Genomic DNA, 27,623 nt, shown 5'->3' on the forward strand with positions numbered 1-27,623 from the left:
TAGAATAAATATGTACGAGTAAAATAGAGTAATAAATACGTACAAACATATATACATATGTATATATGCGCTTAGTACAGTGCTCTGCACATAGTAAGCGCTCAATAAATACGATTGATTGATATACATATATTCAGGTGCTGTGGGGAGGGGAATGGGGATTCAGTGCCTGTTCTCCCTTCTGCGTAGACTGTGAGCCCAGGTGGGACAGGGACTCTCTGGCCTGATTAATTTGCATCTACCCCAGCATTTAGAACAGTTCGTGACACATAACAGGCGCGTAACAAACACCGTAATAGTAATATCTACCCCAGTGCTTAGAACAGTCCTTGAAACATAGTATGTGCTTAACAAATACAATACTACTAGTAATAATAACCTCCTGAAACTCAAGTCAAACATCTTTCGAAAGCTCTCACTCCTTTAAATGACAGCTGAAGGCCCACCTCTTCCAAGAAGCTTTTTTCCAGCTTAGGGCATCTGTACAATTATGCACATATAAACTAGCACAATCTGGTGTTTTATAATATTTTGAGTATTTGAGGACGGGAACTGTATCTCTTCTCTACCATGTGCTCTTAGAACACGGTTAAAAGTGCTATGTATATTGCTCAGTAAATACATGATGTTGTTTCATATGTTTCCAGTTAATGTTCATTCAGAATTGATCAAAATAGGACTTGAACAATTGCCTTTTGGATCCTGAACTTCTACATTCTACTTTTCTCTTTCTAAATTGGAATTGCTTTTTTTGAGACTTTTGCATCTGTTATTGACAGTGATTAGTTAAAGCTGAATTTAAACAAAACATGGCCAGTGAAAAAAATTCTGGTTGTAAGACCAAATTTTCAGTGTTCCTACTAAAGTTTTTGACCACTTCCACCTTCCATAAAAGCCTCCCTCCCAATCCCCCAGTGTTTTCTACTGACTATGGTGGCACTTAAAGATTTGACTTCCCCCATGTTGGAGAAGACTCGTCCAAACACCAGTCTCCAACTGCTCCCAGGGATCTTGCTCAGATCAAGAAAATTTAGAAAAACAAAATTAGTGAATGAAAACACATTTGCTCAAATTTTCACTTAAAAGTCTTTGTATGTCCTGTAAGATTTCTTTGGGTAGGTGGATGCAAAATAGGGTGACCCAGGGTGTGCACTGGAGGATGGTTCATTCAGTGGTATTTCGTGAATGTGTATTCTGCTGTACTAGGTGCTTCGGAGAATACCATACAGTAGATGGTTATCCCATTTTTTATGGCTCTGATAGTTCAACTGACTAAACCCTCTCCTCCTGTGGAGCGCATATGGGGGTGATGTAGGGAGGGAACATGATCTGAACCCTCCTCCATAGGCTTGAGACGATTTGGGAACCCCTGGTATTGGATTGTCTGTCATTGTAACTCTTAAGCCCTACCCTTCCGTAGGTGGATATTGGGAAATTATTAAAACTAGGGTGGTGAAGGGGAAAGAAATGAGTTTTTACCTTTTTTTTTTGTTTTCAAATAATTAAATCGTGTTTAAGTGCTTACTAAGTGCCTGGCACTGTAATAATAATGGTGGTATTTGTTTAGTGCTTACCATGTGCCAAGCACTCTTCTAAGCGCTAGAGTAGAATCAAGCTAATCAGCTTGGACACAGTCCATGTCTCACATGGGGCTCACAGTCTTAATCCCCGTTTCACAGATGAGTTAACTAAGGCACATAGATAAGTCATTCATTCATTCAATCGTATTTATTGAGCGCTTACTGTGTGCGGTCACTTACCGAAGATCACACAGCAGACAAGTGGTTGAGCCCAGGTTCTTAATAATGATAACAATAATAACGGCATTTCTTAAATGCTTACTATGTGCCAAGCACTGGGGTAGATACAAGGTAATCAGGTTGTCCCATGTAAGGCGCACAGACCTAACCCCATTTTACAGATGAGGTAACTGAGGCACAGAAAAGTTAAATGACTTACCATAAGTCACACAGCTAAGTAGTACAGTGCTCTGCACACAGAAAGCACTCAATAAATACAATTGAATGAATGAGTGGCAGAGCCAAGATTAGAACCCACGACCTCTGACTCCCAAGCCCAGGCTCTTTCCACTAAGCCATGGTGCTTCTTGTAACTGTAACTCTCCTTCTGACTCTTAGGCTTGTACTCTCTGCACTAGGACATGCTGCTTTTGTTGTTTGTTGTTTTTGTGTTTGTCTTTGCTCTTGCTCCACAGCAATACTAGCCCCTTTCTTCCCCCCACAACCCTCCAACTTGATTATAAAATCCTTGGGGAAAGGGGTTGTTTGAAGTTTTTGTGAATTCCCAAATACCCAGTGTAGTGCTGTGCCCAAAGTAGGCCCTCAATAGATATTAGTATTAAATAAACATAATAGCCTGCAAAGGGGGGGCACCCTTTTGTCGAGATATTACTCAGTGTTATCTTCATATTTACTCTCTGCTTCTCCATCGTCTCTCAAGGCTGCCATCTTGCCTGTGGCAAAGCGAGTGATGTAAAATTTCTCCCCAGGTGGCCTTTGCCTCGGTACATAGGAACTACAGGTTCTTCCCGCATGGGCCTACGGTTCTGATTGACTTGGAAGTGGCCTGAAATTATGGAGGGGAGGGGGGCGGGCAGGGGCCTGTCTGGATTAAAGTTGAGTACATCATCACATGCCAAGAGTGTGGTGCTATATGCAAGTTAACAAGAGTGATGTGGAGTAGTGGAAAGAGCAGAGGACCTGGGTTATAATCCTGACTGCCTCTTGCCCGCTGTGGGACTTTAGGCAACTCAGTAATCGCTCTGTGCTTTTGTTTCCTCATCTGTAAAATGGGGATTGAATGTCTCTTCCCCCTCCCTCTTAGGCTTGGAGCCCTATGGTCGACAGAGACTGTGTCTAACCGAAGTATCCCAGTGCTTGGCCCATAATAAGCACCCATTATTATTACTACTACTAATAATAATGATAATAATAAGAACATTGGCTAATGCAGCGAGTCAGGGCATTTGCACTGCAGGTGTTATCGCCGGCCTAAGGGACAAGGTCTCGTAGATTCCCAAGCTTTTACGGCTGCCACTCTATCCCTTTGGGAGCATCGGGGATCTGTGGTGATAACCCCATGGCCCGCTAAGGACCCCTCTTGCCATTTTGTATGGAGCAGGGGCTCCAGTGAGGCACTTAGAGAAGTGGTGGGATTACTTCATCTCCCAGCCTCCGAGAGCTTAGGTGCTGCACGTGATGCCGGGAACCCGGAATTAAACTGGAAGCGGTATCATAGGAACTCTGGGGACCTGTTCTCTGAGCACCCCAGCAGGGCAAGGGAAAAAAGCGAAGCAAGTCCTAGGAGATCATACGGTATCGCTTCCAGTTCATTTTCTAGTTGCTGATGCTACTTGGAAGAAGTCCGCGTAATGGATTGCCTGAGAGGTAAGTTTGCCGCTACTGGTGCATCTGCCACCATGGAGGGAGCACAGTGGGGAAGAATTATGGAATCAATCGTATTTATTGAGCGCTTACTGTGTGCAGGGCACTGTATTAAGCGCTTGGGAAGTACAAGTTGGCAACATGTAGAGACGGTCCCTACCCAACAGTGGGCTCACAGTCTAGAAGACTGTGTGATGCCCGTGATACTCAGGCATCAGAGTAAAATATGGACCGGATAAGGGAGAGTCTGGTGACAGAGAGACTAATGAGGAGGTTGATGGATATGACAAGTACTGGACAAGGGTGGTGGTGGTTTGTATGGACAGGAAAGGGAGGATCCAGAAAATATGGGCGAAACACTGGCAGGAGGTCAGCAACAGAAGGAGTGTTAAAGTCAAAGGAGGGCAAGAAGTCCAGGGTAGTAATCAATCAATCAATCAATTGTATTTATTGAGCACTTACTGTGTGCAGAGCACTGTACTAAGCGCTTGGGAAGTACAAGTTGGCAACATATAGAGATGGTCCCTACCCAACAGTGGGCTCACAGTCTAGAAGGGGGAGACAGAGAACAAAACATATTAACAGAATAAAATGAATAGAATAGATATGTACAAGTAAAATAAATAAATAAATAGTGTAATATGTACATACATACAGGTGCTGTGGGGAAGGGAAGGAGGCAAAGTGGGGGGATGGAAATACTAAGGTTACAGCCTGCATCCTTATAATAATAATAATAATGGCATTTGTTCAGCGCTTACTATGTGCAAAGCACTGTTCCAAGCACTGGGGGGATACAGGGTGATCAGGTTGTCCCACGTGGGGCTCACAGTCATCATCCCCATTTTACAGATGAGGTAACTGAGGCTCTGAGAAGCCAAATGACTTGCCCAAGGTCACACAGCAGACATGGAAGATACTCAGGCGATGATGAGAAATCCTGGGTCCCAGTTGGTTCCGTGACCTGGGAGTGGCATGTTGACACATGTCAGAGCTGTATCTGTCTCCCCCTTTCTAGACTGTGAGCCCACTGTTGGGTAGGGACCGTCTCTATATGTTGCCAACTTGTACTTCCCAAGTGCTTAGTACAGTGCTCTGCACACACTAAGCGCTCAGTAAATACGATTGAATGAATGAAGGTTATCTAGGACTTCAGTATAAAGAGCACACTTTATTGGATTTTCACTATTTTGTATCTGTTTTATCTTTAAAGAAATCTTGCTGCATTTTCCGTGTCAAAAGGTGTTGCCGGTTTTAGAATATTCAGTTGTTATTCCTTTTTTTTAAAAAAAAGATACAATTGACCAAATCGCTTTTTGTGCTGTACCTTGTAATAAAATTTGGCATTTTAGGGCTGATAGAACTAGGGCTTTCATACACTTACAGTAAAATCCTACCTATTCAGAGACTTATTGGTTTCATATTACTTAAAAGCTTTTAATTTTATAGAAGGATTTTCTCTAAGAATATGGAGAATTGCTTTTGCTTTCAAAACATCTTTTCATAAGGGCTGCAGTAGTTACAGATCATAAAAATGATTTCACATGCTTAACTGCTGATCTTTTAGTCAGCCGTGCAACGGAGTAAACAAATTTACCAGACTTCTTTAAATTTTTTTACCAGACTGCTCCTCTCCTAGAAGTGCAGAGGAAGTAAAAGAAAATAAACATTTCTCTCCTTTTTATGGCATTTATTAAGCCCTTACTATGTGCCAGGCAAGGTACTAAGTGCTGGGGTAAATGCAAGCAAATCAGGTAAGACACAGTCCTTGTCCCATAGTCTTAATCCCTGCTTTACAGATGAGGTAACTGAGGCACAGAGAAGGAAGGTGACTTGCCCAAGATCACACAGCAGACAAGTAGTGGAGCCAGGATTAGAACTCAGGCCCTTTGGACTTCCAGGCCTGTACTCTATTCACTAGGCCATGCTGCTTCTTATCTGCTCTTTGTCCTGGACCATATTCATTCATTCATTCATTCATTCATTCAATCGTATTTATTGAGCGCTTACTGTGTGCAGAGCACTGTACTAAACTGTCATTCTGACTCCATTATTTATCACTGACCATAATGTACTTTTAGAATTACCCATCATTCATTCATTCAATCGTATTTATTGAGCACTTACTATGTGCAGAGCACTGTGCTAAGCGCTTAGCACTTCATTGGGAGACTTTAAGCTCATTGTGGTCAGGGAGCATGTCTACAAACTCTGCATTGTACTTGCCTTAGCGATTAATGTACAGTGAGTGCTCTGCACATAGTAAGCGCTCAGTAAATACCATTGCTTGCTGCCGTGATGAAACTCGTTATGAGTGTGAGAATCACTGAGAGGATCGCTTTCATTCTTGCACACTACACACATGAAAATATAGTAACAGTACCCTTTCTGACCCCTTGCATAATACTTGAATAGCCCATTTTGGCCAAGAAAGCATATTGTTCGTCTAGTGGTTATTGGTGTAAAATAGTTTCAATAAATACTATCTGACCATTATGGTAAAATAAGATTCTGGACCAGTGAGGTCCATTTTGAATTGTAATGTGCACGTATCAAGCGCTCAGTACAGTGCTCTGCACATAGTAAGTGCTCAATAAATACGATTGAATGAATAAATGAAGGGTAATTCTAAAAGTACATTATGGTCAGTGATATATATTGAGCACAGTAAGCGCTCAATAAATATGATTCAATGAATATTGCATTGTAAATTGTTTAAATGGATAATGCATGACCAGTTTAATTCAGATTGTACTGTTAAAAATTTTGAAAAATGCACTCCATATACTGTGCAATCATTTGGGTAGAATCTGTGAAATTTTTCCATTCTTGGATGCAATTCCCCAGTTGAGTGTTAGATATAATTGTGGTATTCATTCAATTGTATTTATTGAGAGTTTACTGTGTGCATCATCATCATCATCATCAATCGTATTTATTGAGCACTTACTATGTGCAGACCACTGTACTAAGCGCTTGGGAAGTACAAATTGGCAACATATAGAGACAGTCCCTACCCAACATGTGTTAAGCACTTACTGTGTGCCAAGCACTGTATTAATGATTAGTTAGAGACAATATAAACAGATTTTATACAATCCCTGTCACAGTCTAACAGGGAGGAAGACGATATATCTTATCCCCATTTTGTACATGAGGAAACTGAGGAATAGAGGTGTTTAATAATTGCTCACTGTCACTCAGCAGGCCAAGGGCAGAGCTGGGATTAGAATTTAGGTCTCCTAACTCCAGTACCTGTGCTGTTTCCATCAGGCCATGCAAATGGTCGTAAATTTAAGAATAATGAGTTCTTGGTCAAGGTCTGCGATAGTGAAGAGAATGCCAAGACAACAGAACTTTTATTCTGGGTTTTGGGCAACTACATTGCTCTTAAAGTTTCAGATTTCACTTTTTTAAATGGTTTTAAGGTTCAAATCTGAATGACCATATTGCCATTTATTTCACATTTCTAGGTATGTGAATTATCATATTTGATATGAGGAAAATGAAAAATATTGCCACTTAGAATTTATGCCAAGATTGTGGAGGTGTGCTTGCACAAGATTAGTGTTATATAATGATATGGCAAGATGAAGTGTAATTCAGAGACTAGATAATATGTATGGTTTGACATCTATGTACATGAACAATAATTAGAATGCCAAGAGAGAAAGCTATTATCTATTAAATTGCTGTATAAATGGACATATTTTCATCATGCCTTTGACTCTTGAGACTGTCCAAACAAAATTATCCATAACCTCCCATTCCATAGAAGCTAAATAATGCCTGTAGTAATATTGTATGACTCTTCCAAGATAGAGCTGTAACAATTTGCTTGGTTAAGAACGTCATCATCAATGATATTTGTTAGGCACTTACCATGTGCAGAACACTGTACTAAGTGCTTGGATGAGTACAATACAACATTGTTGTTGGACATGTTCCCTGCTACAAGGAGCTTCCAGTCTAGAGGAGGAGATGGTCCTCTTCTTCCTCCCACCTTCAAACTGTGGGAACCCCTCAAGGCTCAGTTTTAGGTTCCCTTCTATTCTGCATCTACATTAACACCCTTGAAGAACTCATTTGCTCCCATGGCTTCAACTACCGTCTCTAAGTGGCTGGCTCCCAAATCTGCCTCTCCACCCTGACCTCTCTCTTTTTCTCTGCTGTCTTGCATTTCCTGCTGCTGTCAAAGCATCTTTATTTGGGTGTCTCAACAACACCGAAGGCATGTTGGTCTTCTGTCCCTCTGCTTTGTCATTACACCACTATCCTCCCTGTCTTAGAAGCCCAACTGTGGCATTTATCTTTCTCATCTCTCTCATTCAACTCACATTTTCAGTGTCACCAAATCTGGTTGGGAGCATCTTTATTTGGGTGTCTCAACAACACCGAAGGCATGTTGGTCTTCTGTCCCTCTGCTTTGTCATTACACCACTGTCCTCCCTGTCTTAGAAGCCCAACTGTGGCATTTATCTTTCTCATCTCTCTCATTCAACTCACATTTTCAATGTCACCAAATCTGGTTGGGAGCATCTTTATTTGGGTGTCTCAACAACACCTAACGCATGTTGGTCTTCTGTCCCTCTGCTTTGTCATTACACCACTATCCTTCCTGTCTTAGAAGCCCAACTGTGGCATTTATCTTTCTCATTTTTCTCATTCAACTCACATTTTCAGTGTCACCTAATCTGGTTGGGAGCATCTTTATTTGGGTGTCTCAACAACACCGAAGGCATGTTGGTCTTCTGTTCCTCTGCTCTGTCATTACACCACTATCCTCCCTGTCTTAGAATCAATCAATCAATCATCATCATCATCATCAATCGTATTTATTGAGCGATTACTATGTGCAGAGCACTGTACTAAGCGCTTGGGAAGTACAAATTGGCAACATATAGAGACAGTCCCTACCCAACAGTGGGCTCACAGTCTAAAAGGGGGAGACAGAGACCAAACATACTAACAAAATAAAATAAATAGAATAGATATGTACAAATAAATAAATAAATAAATAGATAGAGTAAAAAAATATGTACAAACATATATACATATATACAGGTGCTGTGGGGAAGGGAGGGAGGTAAGATGGGGGGATGGAGAGGGGGACGAGGGGGAGAGGAAGGAAGGGGCTCAGTCTGGGAAGGCCTCCTGTAGGAGGTGAGCTCTCAACAGGGCCTTGAAGGGAGGAAGAGAGCTAGTTTGGCGGATGGGCAGAGGGAGGGCATTCCAGGCCCGGGGGATGACGTGGGCTGGGGGTCGATGGCGGGACAGGCGAGAACGAGGTACAGTGAGGAGATTAGCGGCGGAGGAGCGGAGGTTGCGGGCTGGGCAGTAGAAGGAGAGAAGGGAGGTGAGGTAGGAGGGGGCGAGGTGATGGACAGCCTTGAAGCCCAGGGTGAGGAGTTTCTGCCTGATGTGCAGATTGATTGGTAGCCACTGGAGATTTTTGAGGAGGGGAGTGATATGCCCATAGCGTTTCTGGACAAAGATAATCCGGGCAGCAGCATGAAGTATGGATTGAAGTGGAGAGAGACACGAGGATGGGAGATCAGAGAGAAGGCTAGTGCAGTAGTCCAGACGGGATAGGATGAGAGCTTGAATGAGCAGGGTAGCGGTTGGGATGGAGAGGAAAGGGCGGATCTTGGCGATGTTGTGGAGCTGAGACCGGCAGGTTTTGGTCACGGCTTGGATGTGAGGGGTGAATGAGAGAGCGGAGTCGAGGATGACACCAAGGTTGCGGGCTTGTGAGACGGGAAGGATGGTAGTGCCGTCAACAGAGGTGGGAAAGTCAGGGAGAGGGCAAGGTTTGGGAGGGAAGACAAGGAGTTCAGTCTTCGACATGTTGAGCTTTAGGTGGCGGGCAGACATCCAAATGGAGCTGTCCTGAAGGCAGGAGGAGATGCGAGCCTGGAGAGAGGGGGAGAGAGCAGGGGCAGAGATGTAGATCTGGGTGTCATCAGCGTAGAGATGATAGTTGAAGCCGTGGGAGCGAATGAGGTCACCAAGGGAGTGCGTGTAGATCATATTTATTGAGCGCTTACTGTGTGCAGAGCACTGTACTAAGCGCTTGGGAAGTACAAGTTGGCAACATATAGAGACAGTCCCTACCCAACACTGGGCTCACAGTCTACAAGGGGAAGCCCAGCTGTGGCATTTATCTCTCTCATCTCTCTCATTCAACTCACATTTTCAGTGTCACCAAGTCTGGTTGGTTTTCTCTTTACAGCATCACTAAAACCCACCCTTTCCTCTTCCGTCAGAGTGCTACCACACTAATCCAAAGCACTTACCTTATCCCACCTTGACTGTTGCATCAGCCTCCTCGCTGACCTCCCTGCCTCCTGTCTCTCCCCACTCCAGTTTTACATCTCATTCTGCTACTCGAATCTTTTTTTTAAAGCATTCAGTCTGATGGCGGCGGTTGTTCCGGATGGCCACCAAGTCGCCGGGCGACTAAAGAATTAGACAGCATGTGACTGCCGAAAGTTTTAATAAAGTTTTTATTGGTAAGGCCGAAGACCGAATAAGGGGTAACGCACCCAGCGGGCTCATTTCCTTAAGGGAAAAGGCCCCGAGTGCCCAATACAATGGGCTTATATACCGCTGTTGCTGATTACAGTGATTGGTAGATTGGAAAACAGTGGGGACTGGATTGGTGCAGATTTGTTCCAGATTTGTTCCAGAGCTGGGCGAAGTCTGTCACCTTATTTGGTTTGGTTCCTGGACCCAGCCAGTGGGCTGCAGGGTCTAAGGCCCATACCAGATATGGCAACAGAACCGCGTACATTCAAACAATATCTGCAACCTTTCCATGGTGCATGAGGGGCCCCCATCAAGTCCACATCTCCCCACTCCTCTAGAAGTCCCAGTGGTTGCCCATCCACTCTGCACCACACAGAAACTCTTTACCATCAGCTGTAAAGCACTCATTCGGCTTTCCCCCTCCTACCTTACCTAGCTGATTTGCTCCCGCGCTCCAGCCCATACACACCATTCCCTTAATGCCAGCCTGCTCTCTGTACCTCTATCTCATCTATCTCACCACCAACCCCTTGCCCACATCCCTCCTCTGGGCCAGAACTCCCCTCCCTCTTCACATATGACAAACCATCACTCTTTCCCACCTTCAAAGCCTAATTAAAAGCACATCTCATCCTAGAGACCTTCCCCTACTAAGCCCTCATTTCCTCTTCTCCCACTCCCTTCTGAGTAGCCCTTGCACTTGGATTTGTACCCTTTATTCGCCCCACCTTCTGTCCTACAGCACTTTATGTACATATCTTTTATTTTAATGTGTCTCCCCTTCTAGCCTGTAAGCTTCTTGTGGGTAGGGACACACAGTCTACCAACTCTCTTGTATTGTCCTATTGTTCACTGAATGCTCTGTGCCCTGCTCTGCACGCAGTCAATGCTCCATAAACACAATTGATTGGTAACATAAAAGAACCCAAAGAGGTACATAACAATGTAAAGTACGTTATGGGTGAATGATGCAAGTAGTAATTTAACTAGTTGTACAGTGATAAGCATGCTATGGAACTTTATTTATAAAGTCCACTAATTATTCTCAAAGCCTGGGTGTTCTTAAAAAAGAGCTATATCTTTTGAAAGCGTTTTCCACAAATTTAAATAAATATGCCCTGAATTGATCATGAAAGTGGGTGGAAGTCAGAGTACTTTGATATAAGGAAATCTAAATTCATGCAATATTTTGGAGTCTTAACTCTTTAAAGATAGGCGTAAACTAGTATTAGTTATTTCCAAAGAGTTTTTCATTTTATGTCGCTGTAGTGTGAATAGTTGATTTCCAAAGACAATTTGGGCGGGTTGATTATCCCTTTTGAATTCTTGTAGTGAATTTAAATTTCTATTTGAGAGCAATTTCAATGCTAGTTAGTAGTTTTATCTGTCAGCTACACACGTCGGTATTGGGAGTGTTTTTCTTTGATCAGAACATGTTTGCTGTCTTTTACTTAAAGAAATTCACCAAGGTAATGCGAGTGTAACAAGTTCTCTAACCTGCAGCTTGCCGCCAAGTGAACTCGCTCTGGACCGGTTGGTCACTTGTGTCAAGATAACTCAATTTTTTTTAAAAAAAGCTTCCTCCTTTCTTTCGATTCTATTTTGCAAATATACGAATACATTTACAAGAGAAAAGAAATGTAAAAGTTTCCGTCTTAGATTCTGGCCCTTCATCAGTCATCACTCTTCCTGCATTTTGTTCAAGAGGCTCTAATTGTCTGCATTTGGCAGGTTTAACACTTCCTGACAGAGAGGCTATTAAGGGGAAGTATTCTCGCATAACTGTCACTGGCAGGAACAAAGAACCTTCAAACTCAATGTGTGGAAACCACTAACATTCTTAAATGACCCTTTTCAGGCATTTTTATCCCTTTAAGCTAAAATTTGGAGGGTGCAGGGTCATGGAAAACAGCAAGGTATAATAAAACAGTAAACCTTGATTTTTTTTTTTTTGGTAGATTTATCTCTGACTTAAAAACAATTGTTATTTGGAAAATCTCATTAGCAGATGTGACTGGTTGGAGTAGAGAGACTTTAAACTGATGTTGCTTTCAGGTCCGCTTTGAACTTAACAAGCACCGATTTGTGGAGCAGACTAGCTAATGAAAGGAAATTAAATTTTCTGACAACTTCCCCTTGCCAGCCTCCTTATTCTTCAAGGCCTGTTATTAGGTACTGAAGACTTTTAAAGAGGATTTTGTTTTATGATTAGACATAAATGACCAGGTATGAACATTTTTCATGTTTTTTAGTGAAGAAAATTGTGAGCTGGGTGCTTTTAAAGCGAATTATTTTTAAAGTTTTTTTAAAAAAAATTACAGGTTTTGTTTTAAACATTGATAACTCCGCACACACTAGGTTGAGGTCTTCAGACGTTATTACCTTCCATACAATTATTTTATTGTGATCACCAAATCATACTTACTAACAAATTCTTTGTAGCTGTCATTTAGCTTTTCCTTCTTGCTTAGCAAGCAGCGTGGCTCAGTGGAAATAGCCCGGGATTTGGAGTCATTGTACTTCCCAAGCGCTTAGTACAGTGCTCGGCACATAGTAAGCGCTCAATAAATACGATTGATGATGATGGGTTCAAATCCCAGCCCTGCCAATTGTCAGCTGTGTGACTTTGGGCAAGTCACTTCACTTCTCTGGGCCTCAGTTACCTCATCTGTAAAATGGGGGTTAAGAATGTGAGCCCCTGTGGGACAACCTGATTGCCTTGTAACCTCCCCAGCGCTTAGAACAGTGCTCTGCACATAGTAAGCGCTTAATAAATGCCATCATCATTATTATTATTATGCAGTGAGAAAGTACCTGATGTTCCGAAGTTCATTTTTATAGAGACAGAGATGGTACATTTGATTAAAATTGACTGAAATCAAACCGAATTTGAGGAAAATCTTCCCCTTTGGGTTTCTCGATGAACTTTTCCCTTCCTGTGACAGCGTCGTATAGGGTAATTTAACTCAGGAAACTGAAAGTGAGACTGATGAGTAACTGCATTTGGAAGTAACTCAAAGTAAAAAGGAACAAAACACCGAAATGGATGTGATTAGCAGAATTTAATTTGCTTTGAGGGCAGGTGATGATTCCTGTAGATGTTAGGTTTTTTGCTTTTTTAAAAAATTAATTTCAAGGTTATCTATTGGTGCTGTTCCCAAACAATAGAGAATCAACTCCCCCTGCTGACAACATCCAGGAAAACGAGACAAATTAAATATCAGAGAGACAAGCTGGTTAGTGGGCAAGTTTTAATGATCGGATTTATGATCCATTATTGATTGTAAACTTCCAGATTCCGCCATGAGATTCCTGCCGCTGCCTCAAATTATTTTGCAATTCTGGTCGTTCTTCCTGTCAGCTGATTTCCGACTTCTTTGAGTTTCTCAGTACAATAATGATGAGGTCGAATTTACCTTCCACTTACGGCATTCATTTCGCATTCCTCTGAATGAAAAGGGTCAGAGGGTTGTAAAATCAAACATTAAATGAATCAGAGGAGACAGTAGTGCAATATATGACTGCCCTAAGGACACAGTGCAGTGGCTGATGGGATTAACATTGGCTCTCATTTCCTGCTTTTACAGGATGCAGATGAAGCCGTCAGAATTGCAAGGGAAATTGGTAAGTTTTTAAATTAGCTATGGTGGGGTTTGTATGCCTTTTCGCAGAAATGGTTGACAAAATTACATGTGTAATCGGTAATCCCTACAGAACAAATACCATTTTAGTAGTTTTAAATTTCCCAGTATCTGTTTGACTAGAAGAAGGTATCTTTATTTTAATAGGAAAATGGGCTTTAATTGAAGTGTGAGTTTTGCCCTAGTTGTAGTCAGGATTGAAGCTACCGTTAAAAGTAAAGAAATTTATTGCCAGTATTCAAGAATTGGATGTAAGTCATCCTGAATAGATGTAGCAGAATGGCATTTTTTTTTATAAGGGAGAAGCAAATGTGATGGGAAATGAGTGTAAATATTCACTGTTTGGACCACGTGTGGCATTAACCTAGCAAGAATGCATATGTTTTCTGCTGCTGCAACGTGTTAGTTTTTGATTCAAAATAATTGAAGTGGGAAAATCATGGAAAAATTAGAATGTGCTATGAACTCCAAGAACACTCAGTAAATACTGGTTGATGATGACTGGAATCTTAATTTAGCCTGGGAGGAAAAATGAGTTGCAGAGCTTACATGAGGTCTAAATTGTGGCTAATATTTCCTTTGGAGGTTATTGGTATCACTCCTTTTGATTTGTTTTATTACTGAACAATTATGCCTTTAAAGCAAGTGCTAGTGATGACAAGGGGAGTTCGTTCAAAATCATCCTATTTTAAAAATGCATTTCTTACTCAATTTTTACCTTTTTTCACTCATGACAATCAAAGAAGTCCCCGTATAGTCTATTCAGCCAGACACCAGAAAGAGGGTTGATTTCATTCATTTTACTTCCACAGAGAAGATGAACTATAAATGTTTAGACTTCACTTGTGTATGCTTTTTATGTACACTTCTCAACAATGACTCAAAAGAAGTACTCTTACAAAGGGGAACACTAGTTCCTCACAGTTTATAGTTTCTTTTAAGAGATACAAGGTAATCAGGCTGGACTCAGTCCTTGTCTCGCACGGGGCTCGCAGTCTAAATTGGAGGGAGGGGAACTTAATCACTATTTTACAGATGAGGTAATTGAGAGATATAGAAGTTAAGTGATTTGCTCAAGGTCACACAGCAGACAGGTGGCAGATACAGGATTAGAACACAGGTCCTCTGACTCCTAGGCCTGTGCTCTTTCCACTAGGCCACGCTGTCACCTGTCTGCTGTGTGACTTGGTTTCCCTTTCTGGGGCCATCCCCCTCCACCTTTCAATGCCCATTCCCTGTAGTTAGATAACTTTCTAACTAATAGTGTGGGGACAGTACCCTAGACCCCAGACCTAATAATTGATAAGTGTGGTCTTTTGAGTGCTTACTATGTGCCAAGCTTTGTACTGAGGGCTGGGTTAGAAGCCGCATGGCACAGTGGATAAAGCCTGGGCTTTGGAGTCAGAAGGACCTGGGTTCTAATGCCGGCTCCGCCCCTTTTCTGTTGTGTGACCTTGGGCAAGTCACTTCACTTCTCTATGCCTCAGTTACCTCATCTGTAAAATGGGGATTAAGATGGCAAGCTCCCTGTGGGATAGGGACTGTAAACCGATGCGATTTGCTTGTATCCACCCCAGCGCTTCAAATACCACAATTGTTATTACTATATAAGATAATCAGGTCCCTTCTGGGGCTCACAGTCCAAGTGGGAGGGAGAATTGTTGTTGAATCCTTATTTATAATAATAATAATAATGGCATTTATTAAGCGCTTACTATGTGCAAAGCACCGTTGTAAGCGCTGGGGAGGTTACAAGGTGATCAGGTTGTCCCACAGGGGGCTCACAGTCTTAATCCCCATTTTACAGATGAGGGAACTGAGGCCCAGAGAAGTTAAGTGACTCGCCCACAGTCAAACAGCTGGGATTTGAACCCATGACCTCTGACTCCCAAGCCCTGGCTCTTTCCATTGAGCCACGCTGCTTCTCCATATTTAGCATATGAGGGAACTGAGGCGCAGAGAAGTGAAGTGAAGCGAAGGTTGTCGTACATCAGGTAAGCGATGGAGCCGGGATTAGAACCCAGTTCCTCTGACTCCCAAGCCTGGGAGTGGAAATGCAGCCAGTTGAGTTTCTGGGATTTATGGGCCCTACCGAAACTGTCAAGAGGGAACTGCTGACCTGAGGTGGTTGATGAGGCGAGAGGAGACTGGGCCAAATGGCCTTTTGGGGCTTTAGTGAGACCCACCTCCTTCATGCGCTTGTATTAAAAGTGCAATACTCCTTGTCTGGACCCAATTCTGGAAAATGGTGGGGTTTCCAATAGAGCATTGGGCAAAGGGAGTTGGATGAAGGGGCTAGTTAAAATGGTGCCCAAGTTGGAGCTCCATCTACATACATGCAGCACATAGGTGCTCAGCTGTTATGAAAGACAGCTCTTTTTGTTGCTTTAAATTTGACTTAGTCATTAAATTGTAACAGTAACCAATCATTCAGTACTTCTAGAGGAAAATGTACCTCCTGGATAAATTCAGAATTCCTTGTTCTCTTCCTTTGCCTTGAGGTTTGTAGGGTTTTTTTAAAAATATGACCATTCCTATGAGAATTAGGTTTATCAAAGGAATATTTTTTTTCGGCCAGAGCCCTGCTGCTAGATCTGTTTTTGTTGCTAGGCCGGGGTATTGTCTTTCATTTCTGCTCATCTGTAGAGAGTGTATTCTACTATGCTCAGTAGATTCAACTAAAACTGCCCCAGGAAAAGTTATACTCAAGAACCTTTTTTTCCCCCCCAAAAAAAATTGTTGAAAAAGGAGATACTCTGACTATTTTCTTTTTATTGAATGAAACTGGTCATTTGAAGTCAGGATAGCATTGCCTAGGAAGGGCAAGGGCCCGGGTCTCCCTCTCTCCTAGTTCCACCCCCACGAGTTCGGTGTTATATTTCCCCTGTGAGCTTCTGTGTGGTCCAGCCTCCATCTCCAACCCTTTCTGTTGAAGGGCAAATCTCCCCAGTTCTGTTTCCCACCTGTTTTACTGTCTGTTGTTTGACTAACTTCTCCGCCCCCTCTTTTGCCATCTTTCTCCTGGCTTTGTTGTTCTCTGGTCTTCCTTTCCTCTTCCCTCTTTCTGATGCCCTATTCCAAAGAGAGAGCTCTATGGATTGTTCAGGCAGCAGTGTGAAAACAGCAGGGCTTTTGGTTTTTGTTGGAAAACTTCCTGTCACACCCTGCACTCTATTTCCGATCCATACATTGACATTTACTTGATTTTTCGATCTCTGGAGCACAATCGGAAATCTGGTAATTTTCACTTAATTTTGATGGAGGAAAGGGTAGGCAAATAAATTAATTAGAAATCTCTCTTCTTCCTTCCCCTCTAGTACCACAAACAAATCAAAATTTTTGCATGGTAATTTATTTATCTTTGGCTCCCTTTGAGCTGATAGGAAATTCTGACAAGTGATATGGGAGTCTCTTACTGGCTTGGGTTTAAATTGGTTACAACTCCTTGCTTTGTGTTCCATATTAAAACATTTATATTAGAAACAGTTGAGAATATATCTCTGTGATAGAATGATCAGCTACCTGAGGAATGCGACAAAATTTCTACATGTATATCTAGTTCTGTTAGCATTTGAAGAAGAAAAATCAAATCGATCTCATTCGTTACTTTTTCACCAGTAAAGTGTTCATCGGAATATTAAAGGATATGGAGTCTTACAAAGTGAATGGCAGGACCATTTTGAAATAGAAGTGTAAATATGATATTGTTAAAATGATCACAGTCACCTGAGAGAACCATTTTCAAATAGTGGATTTCAAATGTGGGTTTATTGTTAGGGAAGCACTGGGCAAGTCATTTTACTTCATTGTGCCTCAGTTATATCATCTGTAAAATGAGGATTGACTGAGAGCCCCATGTTGGACATGGTCTGTTTCCAACCTAAGCCTGGTGTGGGCAGGGATTGTCTCTCGATTGCTGAATTGTACTTTTCAAGCGCTTAGTACAGTGCACACAGGAAGCTCTCAATAAATACGATTAAATGACTGAGTGAATGAACCTGATTAACTTGCATGTACCCCAATAAGTACTTGAGGTGCAATAAAACAGAAAAATGAAGGATGCCCATTTGGTTTTAGTGGCCAGCTACTTCCTAGGGTAGCTGTAGTGCATATGAAGATCTTCTTCCTCTTTCTTTGAGAAATGTTTATATGCTTTACAAATAAGCAAAGGCAAAATAGTGTTGCTTAGGGCAGAGACATAGAAAGACCTCGTAAGCGGAATATATGTGTTTCAGGGACATTTAACTGTAGTGCCAGGACTTTAATACTTTTTGTTATCATCCTGAGAGATCAAATTTAAATCACTGAAATTCAGAGAACGGGTGCAAGAGCCATTGTTTATTTCCAGGAAGGCAGTCCTAAGGAGTGTTCCATAAATGAGTTTGGCACTGGGGAGCGGCTGGCCAGTTCCAGGTTGATCATCTCCTGCTGAGTCTATAGTTTATTCCTTTCGTAGATTCAAGGGACCGGAAGGATTTTGATATGATTTTCTCCTTGCGAAAGGTCTCCAAGTTTGTCCCCGTTATGTTTGAAGCCCATTAATCCTATTTGGAGACTTCTAGAGACGGAGATCCCACAGGCTGGTTGGTAAATTGTTCTTGGGTCTAGAAATCCTTACCTCAGTAAGTTTTTTTTTTTAGTTTAAATCCCTTATCCTGTGGCTCATATTCAGGCTTTAGTGGATTGATAGATCAACTTGGTCAGCCACCTCTATGAGTCAGCCTTTAAGGTGCGTAAAGATCCGTATTAACTTTTCTCCAGGCTTATCTTCCCTAGGGAGAGCATTTTGGATATAATCAAAGAAGAGACTAGCGAAATGGGCAGAAAGGATGGAGAACAGATTTCAAAGTAGAATAATTAGAGGGTCAGTTGTTACCTCCTATAGCCAAAAGGAAAGGGCATTAAATTGGCTAGCATTATGATTTGCGACGGAGTTGTTCACATCAGCTCATTTCCATGTTTATAGCAGCACAGAGTCACTATAAGAATAATTACTGGCCCAAGCAAATTAGAGAAAGTAACACCAGGATCAGTGTATTTCAACTCTCAATGGGCTGTGTTTACTGGGAAAATGTACTTTGTCTACTGACCTATCTAAGCCAATTGGTGGGTTTCATAAATATGCATTCCCACGTGCAAGGTCAATTTACCTAATTCCTCAGTATTAAGGTTGCTGAGGGCATAATTTTCCTCATAATGAGTGCAAACTCTACTTACAAGTAAAATCAATATGAATCATTCCAATAATAGAGTGTAGTAGGCTCAAGAGATTATATTATTGGCAATAAGAATAAAAGTGTATTTTGCAGTGCTGTTTTAGAGCAAACAGTCTATTAAAATTTATACCACAGCTTGAGAAGCCTGGTGGCATGAGGATATCGTTTTTCTAAACTCTGGTTATAAAGTGAAGGATTTTTCCCTCAGCACAAGTGAATTCTGAAACAGCCTAAGCAGTAGGTTCAGAAGTCTGTCAACTTGGAAAATTTCCTGCTCAGCTCACACTTTTCAGTGTTAGGGTGGAGTTGTGACTGATAACAGCAAATATCAACAATTGGAAGTTCAGTATTAGGCATCTGGCATTGATTTTTGTAGTTTAGCGATTTTGCACAAAAATTCTTGCCTGCTTCCTGTGTTTATGTCAGGCCTTGGGCTCTAGGGCCCATGCTAATTTCTATGATAGTTATGTTTACTGTAAAAAAATGAGTTCTTTATCAATGTATTTTCTTAAGAGTGATTGTAAGAAAATACACCATTTGGGGCATATATAGCAGAGACATATGAGGAAAGATCTGTTTACTTTGAATAGGAAAGGGATCGACAGTGGTTTCACATAAAAGTCCACAATTTTTGTTCTTTTGGTTTCAACCTGAAGATTGTTTTCTTGTGTCTCGGCTACCTCCTCCAACTGTCGATTTTTGAAATGGCGAAAATCTCCAGTGTCAAAATAATTGCACCAGAAGCATGTTTTACTAAGTTGAAGCTAGTAGATATTAGCTGAAATCAGCAGGAAAATCAACTCAGACATTGTAGGTACCTTTGTCTTTTTAAAATGGTGACGCTGGTTCTTTTAACTTTTTCCAGGAGAGATCACCACACCTCTCACTTTTCTACTCCTACAAGCAAATAACTTTTTAATAAACTAGTTATGGTCTACACATTATTGGGCATGTGGTCAGTTGTCATGTTCATACAACCAAATGATCAAAGTCTGAACTTCTGTCTAATTGTTCCCTGCTGTTAGGCTATCCTGTCATGATCAAGGCCTCGGCAGGTGGTGGTGGGAAAGGCATGAGAATCGCTTGGGATGATGAAGAGACCAGGTGAGATGCTGTCCAAAAATCTTGTCTTGATGAAAATTGCAGTTACTGGGGATTTCTAAACTGACAGTCAATTAGCTAGCAGACTTGAAAACAAGCGGTGGGATAGTTTATGCTTTTACCTGCTTTGGAAGAAAGACAAAGAAACTGCAGCAGTCACCTTTCTTTAATTTGCTGTTACTATGCCATTCAATCTGTGGTGGGGGTGATAGGTTTTTATCTGAGAAACGAGAAAAAGCCTTTTCATTTCCCGAGGCATGTCTTTCTATCATTTGGTACTTTTAAGATGTTTATGATAATGCTGTGTTAGTTAAAGGCATAATCTGGTAACGTTTTTATTTGTGTATTTTAAAAATCTGGAGCAAAACAATCTGTTTTGGTTTTCTTAAAAGCAGCCATTGTTTGGTAAGTTTTCATGCTGCAAGGCCTTCTTTCCTTTTCTTTTGTAGTCTGTACCTATTAAGTTCAGAGTAATATGAAATATTCATTTTCTGAAGTGGCTTTATGGCATATTTATTTTAAAGCAAATTGTATTAGTTATGAAATGGAAATCACTTTGCTGTTGCATAATTTGTGAGACTTTCCTCTGGACCGAATGGAGATTATTGACTTCAGTTTTTGCTGGTAATATACTAGTGTTTTGGTGCTCACAGAAGTTACAAATCAACTGGTAAAATGAATACCACATGAGATTCCATCACTTTGCATCAAAGTGACTATCGCTACTGGTTTTAAGCGTTTAGGAGTGGAAAAGAGGTTGCAGTGTCCTGAAACGGCAGGCCACAAATTTTTAATTTTTATTTTACGATGTCTGGGATCCAGATTCCGTACCACAGAGGTGCAAGTAAAATCCATATGACCTGTTGGTATAGCCAGTGGATCAGTTGCTCTGCACACAGTAAGCGCTCCGTAAATACAGTTGAATGAATCAGGGTTAACAGAGAAGGAGCCAGGAAGGGAGGATGAGAGGAGATGAGCTACTGGCTGTGCCTGGCCCAAGTGGGGCTCTTTAACAGGTCTCAGTTGAGGGAGACGGCAGAACAAGAGGAAAGGAGACCCAGCCCCAGGGTGCTACGGTGAAGCAGTGTGGCTCAGTGGAAAGAGCCTGGGCTTTGGAGTCAGACGTCATGGGTTCAAACCCCGGCTCTGCCAACTGTCAGCTGTGTGACTTTGGGCAAGTCACTTAGCTTCTCTGGCCCTCAGTTCCCTCATCTGTCAAATGGGGATTAAGACTGTGAGCCCCCCGTGGGACAACCTGATCACCTTGTAACCTCCCCAGCGCTTAGAACAGTGCTTTGCACATAGTAAGTGCTTAATAAATGCTATTATTATTATGGTGGGGGTGTGGCCTGGGGGAACTGGTCTGAGGAACCAAGGAATGGCCGTGGTGGGGATGCTGCGGGGAGGGGCCTGGGTTAGAGGGGGAGAGAAGCCTTACTGGTTGTTCTGGCGCCTGCGATTTCCACCTCATTTCAAACAAGGCCTTCATGACTTAAACCTGGGCAGGAGTCCAGGCCCTGTCATGTTGCAGTTAATGAATCTCCCTTTGAGGCCTTTCACCCTCCTGCCAGAGCTAATGTCCAGTATTAAGCTGTGACTAGGTGTTGGACGCTGTACTAAAAATTTAGACTGTGAGCCCACTGTTGGGTAGGGACTGTCTCTATATGTTGCCAACTTGTACTTCCCAAGGGCTTAGTACAGTGCTCTGCACACAGTAAGCACTCAATAAATACGATTGATTGATTGCTGGGGTAGATATAAGGTAGTCAGGTTGGACACAGTCCCTGTCCCTCATGGGGCTCACGGCTTTAATCCCCATTTTCCAGATGAGGTAACCGAGGCCCAGAGATGTGAAATAATGACTTGTTCAAGGTCACTCAGTAGACAAGGGGCGCAGCCGAGATCAGGAGCCAGGTCCTTCTTCCTCCCAGACTCGGACTCTGTCATCATCATCATCAGTCGTATTTATTGAGCACTTACTGTGTGCAGAACACTGTACTAAGTGCTTGGGACTGCTTCTTGCGTGTGGGATCCCTACGTTGTGCAGCTTGGAGGTGGGCGAGGTGCTCCAGGGTTTTGCTTTTCATTCCAGCCCTTGCTCGCTTCATTTGTAAAGGAAGTTGGAGACTAGGAGCCACATAATTACTTCTCTTCACTACTTCTTGACACTGTCCCATCCTTTCCAGTTATACATTTCCTGTCCCCAATCCAGCCCACCGCAAGCATGGACTATAGAAGCAGAATATCCTATGATGACCCTGACTCCAGCCCTTCCCCTGACCCAAATTTTTCTCAAGTATAACAAAAATAAGAGTCTTGCTCAGTTTTCTTTTGAAATCATTTGAGCTCTTCTCAGTTCACTGTGGTTCCCAATTGCCTCCCACCCTGAAATTCTTGGTAACGGGGTCAAGACCATTCGCTAGTTCGAAACTCCTCTTCTCCCAACTATCCTCTTATTTCACCATTCCCCATTTTGTGCTCTGCTGCACCAGCTAAGCAAACCTTATTACTATTATTATTATTTTATTTAAGCGTGTCCTGTTTGTCAATAGAGAAGCAGCGTGGCTTAGAGGAGCAGCATGGCTTAGTGGAAAGAGCACGGGCTTTGGATTCAGAGGTCATGGGTTCAAATCCCAACTCTGCCAGTTGTCGACAGCTGTGTGACTTTGGGCACGTCACTTAACTTCTCTGTGCCTCAGTTCCCTCATCTGTAAAATGGGGATTAAGGCTGTGAGCCCCCCGTGGGACAACTTGATCACCTTGTAACCTCCCCAGCGCTTAGAACAGTGCCTTGCATATAGTAAGCGCTTAATAAATGCCATCATTATTATTATTATTATTAGTGGAAAGAGCACAGGCTTGGGAGTCAGAGGTCATGGGTTCTAATCCTGGCTCCTCCACTTATCAGCTGTGTGAATTTGGGCAAGTCACTTAACTTCTCTGTGCCTCAGTTACCTCATCTGTAAAATGGGGATTAAGACTGAGCCCACGTGGGGCTATACAACTTGGACTTAATATTTGGTGTAGTAATTGTAGAAAGTGTTAAGAGCTTACTATGTGCTGAACATTGTACTAAACCCTGAGATCGATACATAGTCTCCATCCCTTGATCACCTTGTAACCTCTCCAGTGCTTAGAACAGTGCTTTGCACATAGTAAGCGCTTAATAAATGCTATTATTATTATTATTATTATTATTATTATTATTATTATTATTATCCTACTTGGGGCTCACAGTCTAAGAAGGAGGGAGAACATGTGTTCATATTCTGTACTTGTTCTGGCTCCCACCTTCTCCACTGCATTCTGAGCATGTCTCAGAGTTGTAGCTGCCCCGACTCTGGAATGTGGGGAAAGTTTTCTTTTAAATCCATAAAATAAATTCTGAAAAATGATCGAAAATGGGTCGGTTAAATTTTAATCTGTAGAAAAATTTAACACGACCCATTTAGTTGTCAAGTCAGCCATCACCTAAACCAACCGAGGAGTTATTTTTCTCTATTTGTGTCACAGAGTGACCCAGCTGGAGGTCTGCATCTCTGTGTGTCTGTCCCAAGTGTTTGTTGATACGGTGTGTGTGTTTGTGGGTGTATCTTTGAATTTACACTTATGCGTGTGAGTATGTGTGTGTCGATATGGCTATATTGTTTGTGAGCACTTTTTGATGGAGAAAGAATGTGTGTATGTGTGATGAGCAGAAAGGAGAAGGTTAGCTCTTGGCGGGAATGTGGGGATCCTTGTATGAATATGCGCTTTCATAATATAGTACTATTTATTTAATGCTTACTGCTACTCTATGCAAAACACTGTGCCAACAAAAGCAGTACACCAATGAGGATTCCCATCTGTGGCTTGAGTTGCAGCCAGCGAGTGAAATTGAGGGGCAAAGACGTGGGTCAAGGGAAGAGGTGAGCCAGATGGGAATCAGAAGGCAGACTTGCCACAGTTTACAGTCAGGTTGCATAATTAGTTCCCTCCAGAATCTGAGTGTGTAAAAACACAGTTCTTGAGGAAAATGACAGACTGGAAGCCTGTTTGCATTTTCACCACTTAATTTTTTAATCTGAAGTGCATTATGCTCAGTTGAAGAAAATGAGAACATTCTTTTAAAATTATCACGTGAGCAGGAAAGCATGCAGAATTGTTAAAGGGTTGAAATCAATTTCTTTACGTTACTTTGAGGAATGCATTTCTGAAAGAAGTAGCCAAAGGAACCTTTCCATTGTTAATTTGTTATCGAGGGCAGGGAACATTTCCACTAATTCTGTTGTATTGTACTCTGCACAGTACTCTGCAATTAGTAAGGTCTCAATACTGGTGATTGAATGAAGACCCAGTAGAATACATTTCCATTTCGAGCTCTTTTTGTTGTTTCTACTTGATTTTTCTTATTTCCTAGAGACGGTTTCCGATTTTCATCTCAAGAAGCTGCTTCCAGTTTTGGTGACGATCGGCTACTAATTGAGAAGTTTATTGATAATCCCCGTCACATAGAAATCCAGGTGGGTACATTTTTAAATCCCTCAAAATAAGAGTGTTGAAGCAGGAACAGTTTTTTTCTCCCCTCTCCACCAAGAGGGTCACTGTGCAAATTCACAAGTGAGATGACAAAGCACTGACTGCTTTGCATCCTAGTTTGGCTTGAGTCTTACAGAGTGGAGAGAGGTAGCTCAAAGACTTGTCTGGGTCATTGTGGAGAGCTGCTGATAGCCTGTGGATGGGGCAATATACAAGAGTAGAAAAATCTCTGGTGGGGAATCTGCACAAAGTAGATAGTAAATATCTACTATTTATACTCTAATATCTAATAAATAAAATATCTAGTAATAAATAGAGAAGCAGCATGGCCTAGTGGAAAGAGCATGATCCTGGGAGTCAGAGGATCTTGGTTCTAATCCCAGCTCTGCCACTTATTTGCTATGTGACCGTGGACAAGTTGCTTCACTTTTCTGGGCCTCAGTTACCTCATCTGTAAAATGGGGATTAAATCCTCCTCCCTCCGACTTAGACTGCAGGCCCTATATGGGACAGGGCCTGAGTCTAACCTGATTATCTTGTTCCTCCCCAAGCGCTTAGTACGGGCTTAATGCATAGTAAGCACTTAACGATGACCATTAAAATAAATGCATCAGTACATGATAAACTGAGTTGAAAATTGTGAGAAAAAAATTTCCATGCTGTTTATTGGAATTCAGTGTATTATTTTTTGGTTAGAGCCCACATTAACATCTTGAAAGGATCTGGAAAGCAGCGGGTACATATTCGATTATGCTTTAAGATGCTGAAACTCCAATCTCCTCTGACAACGTAGCTGTCCGTCTGTCTGTCCTAATGTCCGTCCGTCTGCCCGAATGTCCGTCCGTCCATCTGTCTGTACTTCTGTCTGTCCGTCTGTTCATCTGTCTGTCCGCCTGTCATAATGTCTGTCCGTAGTTCCATCTGTCTGTCCATCTGTCCTAATGTCCGTCCGTCCCTCCTAATGTCCGCCCGTCTTTCCTAATGTCCGCCCGTCCTTCCTAATGTCCGCCCATCCTTCCTAATGTCCGCGCATCCTTCAATCAATCAATCAATCAATCAATCATATTTATTGAGTGCTTACTGTGTGCAGAGCACTGTACTAAGCGCTTGGGAAGTACAAATTGGCAACATATAGAGACAGTCCCTACCCAACATTGGGCTCACGGTCTAAAAGGGGGAGACAGAGAACAAAACCAAACATACTAACAAAATAAAATAAATAGAATAGATATGTACAAGTAAAATAAATAAATAAATAAATAGAGTAATAAATATGTACGAGCATATATACATATATACAGGTGCTGTGGGGTAGGGAAGGAGGTAAGATGGGGGGGATGGAGAGGGGGACGAGGGGGAGAGGAAGGAAGGGGCTCAGTCTGGGAAGGCCTCCTGGAGGAGGTGAGCTCTCAGCAGGGCCTTGAAGGGAGGAAGAGAGCTAGCTTGGCGGATGGGCAGAGGGAGGGCATTCCAGGCCCGGGGGATGACGTGGGCCCGGGGTCGATGGTGGGACAGGTGAGAACGAGGTACGGTGAGGAGTTTAGCGGCGGAGGAGCGGAGGGTGCGGGCTGGGCTGTAGAAGGAGAGAAGGGAGGTGAGGTAGGAGGGGGCCAGGGGATGGACAGCCTGGAAGCCCAGGGTGAGGTGATTAGGTCCTTCCTAATGTCCACCCGTCCGTCCTCATGTCTGCCCGCCCGTCCTCATGTCTGCCCGTCCTAAGTCCATCCGTCTGTCCATCCGTCTGTCCTAATGTCCGTCCTAATGTCCGTCTGTTTGTCCATCTGTGCGTTCGTCCGTCTTTCCTAATGTCTGTCCATGTGTCCTAATGTCTGTCTGTCCATCCGTCTTTCTTTCTGTCCATCCATCTGTCTTTCCATCCGTCAGCACTCTCACAAGTGAGCCCGCTGTTGGGTAGGGACCGTCTCTATATGTTGCCAACTTGTACTTCCCAAGTGCTTAGTCCAGTGCTCTGCACACAGTATGTGCTCAATAAATACGATTGAATGGATGAATGAAAGTGGCCCTTGTGCTTGCTCGTTGTGGCAGGGAATGTGTCTGCTTATTGTTGCATCGTACTGTCCCAAGCACTTAGTGCAATGCTCTGCACACAGTAAGCGCTCGGTTTGTACGATTGAATGAATGACTGTTACCCTTTGTGCCCCAGCGGGAACCTGACTTGCAGGGAAGAGATTGTGCGAGTGACCCTGCCCAAACCAGTAGCGCAAGAATCACTTCTTTTGTACAGATTCCCAGCCCTGAAGTCTCAAGACTGAGGCTTATCTGTTGTTCTTTATGGAAAGCTCCACCATCATCATCATAATCTGTGATTTAGACCGTGACCCCACTGTTGGGTAGGGACCGTCTCTATATGTTGCCAACTTGTACTTCCCAAGCGCTTAGTACAGTGCTCTGCACACAGTAAGCGCTCAATAAATATGAATGAATAATCATCATCATGTTAGAAGCCAGGGTGCTTTTGCCACTTACCTAAGAGTAAATAATATTAAGAAAAATACTGTCAACCGCATAAAAAAGAATGCATTATTTTAGTTCCAGATATAAAGCCTAGTAAATAGTGGCTTGGTTTATATTCATTCATTCATTCATTCATTCAGTCGTATTTATTGAGAGGTTACAGTGTGCAGAGCACTGTACTAAGCGCTTTGGAAGCCCAAGTTGGCAACATATAGAGATGGTCCCTATCCAACAAAGGGCTCACAGTCTAGAAGGGGGAGACAGACAACAAAACAAAACATGTGGACAGGTGTCAAGTTGTCAGAACAAATAGAATTAAAGCTAAATGCACATCTTTAACAAAATAAATAGAATAGTAAATATGTACAAGTAAAATAAATAGAGTAATAAATCTGTACAAGTAAAATAAATAGAGTAATAAATCTGTACAAACATATATACAGGTGCTGTGGGGAGGGGAAGGAGGTAGGGTGGGGGGTGATGGGGAGGAGGAGATTTTCCCTGTGATAGCCACAAAGAGTATTGGCGGATATTTTTGAACAATCAGTTTCTGGCAAAGAGGATAGGCATAATCTAATCTTTTGGAAGAGCTGTCTTGTTTCAAATACATTTTTCTGTCTCCTAAGTTCATGAATCCATTTTTGAAGAATCTTGAAAGGTAAATAATAATGTTGGTATTTATTAAGCACGTCCTACATGCTAAGCGCTACTGTGGATCATCAGATTGGTCCCAAGTCCCT

General features: G+C 42.3%; 1 protein-coding gene across 1 annotated transcript in view; it reads left to right on the top strand.

The window, feature by feature from the left end:
• The window catches only part of PCCA (propionyl-CoA carboxylase subunit alpha), a 334,301-nt gene that overhangs the window by 60,690 nt on the left and 245,988 nt on the right, over window positions 1-27,623 (top strand). Inside the window, exons 6-8 of the mRNA XM_038759418.1 lie at window positions 13,520-13,556; window positions 19,815-19,893; window positions 24,290-24,392. Of these exons, the coding sequence (XP_038615346.1) occupies window positions 13,520-13,556; window positions 19,815-19,893; window positions 24,290-24,392 (219 nt within the window). The remainder of the gene's footprint in view (window positions 1-13,519; window positions 13,557-19,814; window positions 19,894-24,289; window positions 24,393-27,623) is intronic.

Source organism: Tachyglossus aculeatus, chromosome 17, assembly GCF_015852505.1.
Source record: "Tachyglossus aculeatus isolate mTacAcu1 chromosome 17, mTacAcu1.pri, whole genome shotgun sequence".
Classification (NCBI taxonomy): domain Eukaryota; kingdom Metazoa; phylum Chordata; class Mammalia; order Monotremata; family Tachyglossidae; genus Tachyglossus; species Tachyglossus aculeatus.